The following is a 4787-nucleotide window of genomic DNA, read 5'->3' on the forward strand; positions in this document are numbered from 1 at the left end:
TGTTGTTTGGCTCGATTCTTCTACATAAAGTTTTTACTAATGGCTTGTTTAGACAGCATAGAGTAATTCAATGACAAATATGTTTGGCTGACATAGTGTAATTACAACGTAATTATTTATGTTATGTTTGGTAGTACAAATTGTAATTACATAATTATTTAATCTATATATTATGATGAAAATAATTTCAAAGCAAGTACCAAAATTGAAATCAAATCATTATATGTATTATGTTAGTATTAAAAGTGGTTAATAATACTAATGATAATAAAAACATCATATGCGGTTTTATCTAATTGTTTCAGTGAATATTTGTTGGGTTTCCCCTTTTTCTAATATTTAACCCCTCTCGTCATATTTTAAACATTAATTGAGTTCATCATCATTTGAATTTGAATATACTTTTGTTTATATTATTAAGATCTTCATATTCCATGTACTATTTGAAGTATCAATCATCAGGGTTCCACTTATAATTGAAGTTATGAAATAAGCAACATGCTATTACGATCTAACAATTTTTTATGCCACACTAATAAGACGTTGTTAATACGAGAAATATTTTTTTAAAACAACAAATGTCTTCTCAATCACATTTCGGAACCTTGAATTTCTAAAATTAAAGAGTTCGCGAGCTATCTATGGTGCTTGTGTCTTGTACCATTCTCTAAAACGGTATCATATCCCACGATATAGTGTAAGAAAACATTTTGTATTTGCATAATTAACATCGACTTTATAATATTTGAGTCAATAGTCCAAAAAATTTGTAAAATTAATAATAACAACTTATATAACTTTATTTTAAATAAATACTTATGCTAGGTTATATCTAGAAGTATTCGTGAGCTAAGATCCAGTTCAAAAAAATAAATTTCAAGTTCAAGCCAGTTTTGAGACTAGCCTAAATTAAAGCATAAATAATTAAAATAATTAATTACCATTTTTATTAAAATATCTAAATTACCTTTTTAATTTTTAATACCTAAATTACACCTACTCCTAACTTTTAATACCTAAACTATCCCTATTTACTCCAAATAATTCCCAAAAGAATTAGTTTTATACATAGATATCCATATCTAATCAGCTAAATCTTTAACCCAAGATTGGATTGGATTCAAACCCAAATTCGGCCCAAAAGTTCACTAAAGCGGGTAAATTAAAGAAACAATTTCCCGACTTCAATTAAGTCAATAGTCAACCCTAGTTCCAACCAACGAAATTCATCCACATCACCGATTCTCCATATTTCAACTTCCTATTGGTCCATACAGTGTGACTCCAACGTGTCAAATGTCCTTCATCTTCCCTCTCAAAAAGCCATTTTCCATTTTTCCTACACTTTCCAGGTCTCAAGCCAGATCCATTAAAAATCCTTCAAAATACGAAACCGTTAAAGACTTTCCGTTAGATCTGAAAAAAAGTTCCCTCCACGGTGGCGCCGTCGGGGCCGCAAGCCCTCTCTCGCAGAAAACCACCACCTTCTTCAAGTCCAGGTGCGAGCAGAGAAGATCGAACAGAACCTTCTAGAAAGAGTCTGACGGTCGATTATCCATTTTGGCAACAGAATTGGTTTATCGGATTACTATTCCTGATGGCGATGGGATTCTTAGGTTTCGCTCTCTTCCTCTTCCTATCTCTCGATCTCGATCAAGGTTCCCCTTCCTCCGCATCCGCCGCCTCGTCCTCCTCCACTTCCCAAAACGTTGAGGTTTTTAAAATTCTATTTTCACTTATTTCTTTATATAATTAAAAGCATCTCTTGCTTCCTAATTTTATTAAATAAAATGAATGGGAGCAGATTACTTATGGGACGGTTCTAAAGCTAATGCACGAGAAAACGAAATTTAGGCTGCATTCACACGATGTGCCGTACGGTTCTGGAAGTGGACAGCAATCTGTTACCGGCTTTCCTAATGTTGATGATTCCAACAGCTACTGGGTATTCTCTTTCTCTCTATCTCTATTATCAGATGTTTTAGAGTAGTTTCCGAATGTTTCATGTAATTGGATTTGGAGTCGGTTCGGTAGGAATTGCTTGTAATTACACGTATCATTGTGATTAACGAGTCTATTTAACTGAATAGCTCTTTAATTCTTAGGGAGGTTGAGATTGAGATATTACGCTGGTATTTAATTATGATGAATTTTAAATTTTTTTATTTGATGCAATTCATGAGATGAACTGGAGTTAGAATTTCTTAATATTGCAAATGTTGAGCGTTGCTTTTGTTGATTGCGATTGGACTTTTGTTGATGATTAATCCAGTGGATCAATGAAATTTCCAAGTTAATAGTCACTTTTGTTTGTTTTGGCACAATTAACCCTGTAAATATATTATTTGCGTCTTTCACTTAGAATTCTTATGATATGGTTCAAGCATGAAATTCTTCCATTGTTTTTGCGATTTCTATGTTTATACTGGCTAGTTTTTTTGTTTTTGTTTCTACATTCCTTTTCTTGCTATAGTTTGAGATCACTTGAGAAAGTTAAATTAAAGTTTGGGCTTTTACTACATTTTGCAGTCAACTTCTCTACTAATTGTGTGATAAGAGTATATTTCATCATCATTCCATTTAATTTGTGATTATGCTTTGCAGATTGTTAGGCCTGAACCTGATACATCTGCAAAACAAGGAGACACCATTCCTAGTGGAACAATTATTAGGTTGCAACACATGAGAACTAGAAAATGGCTGCATAGCCATTTGCATGCATCTCCAATATCAGGAAACCTAGAGGTTAGTATCTTTTACATTTTTCAACAGCCAGTCTTAACTGAAACTTCTCAAATTTGTCAACTTAAGTTAATTTCATTGATGTCTGTAAATGGTGATGTACCTCTAAAATTGTTAACAGGTAACTAATAACTTTCAAAAGTAAAGCCCATGGTTTCTATTCATTGAATACAAACTTAGTAACTTCATCATATGGTGCTGGTGTAGGTTAGCTGCTTTGGAGGAGAATCAGAATCAGATACCGGTGATTACTGGAGGTGAGACCCAAAATTTTCCTTTTACCTAATTTATGCGTATCTTTCTGGTTTTCTGTTTTGCTGGTATTTCATTATTGGACAATTCTCATCAGGCTCATTATTGAGGGAAGTGGGAAGACTTGGAAGCAAGATCAAAAGATCCGGCTTCAACATGTGGACACTGGTGGTTACCTCCATAGTCATGATAAGAAATATGCCAGAATAGCTGGTGGACAACAAGAGGTGAGGATGGAAAAATATTCTAATATTAATATAATATGAATACATTTTCCTTCCACTCGTATTTTAATTAGTAATATTTGATACGTGCTAGCTCATCAGTGAGTGCAAAAGCTTACTTTTCATCGTTTTTCTAAATTTAAAAACGTCTTTCTGTTAATGAACTGTTAATGGTGAAGGCAGTTGGCCAAAATGTGCTCGTCTAAAGTTCTGTTGGCTTTTGCTAGTTGTTTTGTATGTTCAACCATTTCAACATTTTGGTGTAGGTTTGTGGTGTTCGAGAAAAACGTGCTGACAATGTATGGTTGGCTGCAGAAGGTGTGTATCTCCCCGTTACCAAAAGTAAGTAGTATATATGTTTAACGGATCACTACTTCAGAAAATCAGGTACGTGGGTTTTTTGGATTTGTATGTGGTTGGTGCCTGTTTATTTAGTACCTATAACCATCTTATGAAATCAAGTAGTATATTTGCAGGACAATTCTCTGCTAAGTACTTTATAATGCATACTTATGTAACTTGAGAGTTGAGACTATGTATTCATGAGTTTAATTTTTTTCACTGAAAAGCAGCTTTTCCTCTTTTTCCTAAACAGTGTGTGTGAACAAGGGAAAGAAGGGTTGAGGGTGGTTTGGTTCAGTTTGGTCAAGTCTTTTTTTGAAATTTTTTATTCTTGATAACTCAATTCAGTTTTGGTTAGTTTTTTTTTTTTCATATTAAGTTTTTTTAGATTTTATTTTGATAGAATGGGTTTTATTTTATGGTTTTTACAGTTATTTGCTTAAGTTTCAGAGTTTACGTAAACCTTTAGAAAAAATTAAAGTAAATAAAAATAATATGTATTTTAAAGTTATTTTTCAATATAAAATGTTTATTATTATATTATAAAAATTAAAATTAATTATAAATGAAAAATAACATTAGATACTATTCAAGTAATCGTTCAAATAACATCATCTGGATTGATGTTTTGCTTTTTCTATTTAGGATTTTTTTTTTCAATCCTATATGAAAGTAATTGACGCAAGACTTTTTTTTTCATTAAAAAGTTTCAATCAGAGTTGAATACCAAGTCAACTAAAACTTTACAAATATCACCCTTAACTTGAACCCTTAAAATCAAAGTTAAAAGTAGGTAAATTCTATTCACACATCGCGCGGATCACGTGAAGTTAAAAGTAAGTGACGATCATGAGCAAAACAGGTAGAGATCAAAGTCAAATGCTAGCACCATGTCGTTAGGAATACTAGTGGGGAGGGATTCATGCCCATAGGAATACCGAAAAATATTAAAATGATCAAACTGAACTCTATTCTTCAAGTATATAGAAAGTACAATCATCATTAGTATTTATTCTTTGAATGTTTAAATGAGTATATAACTGTAGATATTGAAAGAAAATAATCTTAATTTGAGTTTTTGACAAAAAATTCTGTGAAGGAAATTAACAAAAGTTTGTCCAAAATATTATCTTTGTTATTTCCCAAAATCCTAAAATGTGTTTTTTAAGCATAATCTCAAACTATCACATCTGCTTAAAATTTAAAATATAAAGATTATGAGCTTCT

General features: G+C 31.9%; 1 protein-coding gene across 1 annotated transcript; it reads left to right on the forward strand.

The window, feature by feature from the left end:
- Positions 1 to 1246: 1246 nt before the first annotated feature.
- On the forward strand, positions 1247 to 3810 carry LOC108485423 (stromal cell-derived factor 2-like protein). The gene is made up of 6 exons (XM_017789295.2): positions 1247 to 1714; positions 1805 to 1945; positions 2605 to 2745; positions 2950 to 2999; positions 3092 to 3221; positions 3485 to 3810. Exons 1-6 carry the CDS (start codon positions 1598 to 1600, stop codon positions 3566 to 3568), a joined length of 663 nt encoding a protein of 220 aa, XP_017644784.1. The 5' UTR covers positions 1247 to 1597; the 3' UTR covers positions 3569 to 3810.
- Positions 3811 to 4787: the final 977 nt, after the last annotated feature.

The sequence above is a fragment of the Gossypium arboreum genome, chromosome 7 (genome assembly GCF_025698485.1).
Source record: "Gossypium arboreum isolate Shixiya-1 chromosome 7, ASM2569848v2, whole genome shotgun sequence".
NCBI lineage: Eukaryota > Viridiplantae > Streptophyta > Magnoliopsida > Malvales > Malvaceae > Gossypium > Gossypium arboreum.

What these genes read in the sequence shown, in the direction of transcription:
- LOC108485423 (XM_017789295.2), top strand. Translation starts at nt 1,598, where the DNA reads ATGGCGATGGGATTCTTAGGTTTCGCTCTCTTCCTCTTCCTATCTCTC. An exon ending in ATGATTCCAACAGCTACTGG is followed by an intron (nt 1,946 to 2,604) that starts GTATTCTCTTTC and finishes TATGCTTTGCAG; the next exon opens with ATTGTTAGGCCTGAACCTGA. An exon ending in GATACCGGTGATTACTGGAG is followed by an intron (nt 3,000 to 3,091) that starts GTGAGACCCAAA and finishes AATTCTCATCAG; the next exon opens with GCTCATTATTGAGGGAAGTG.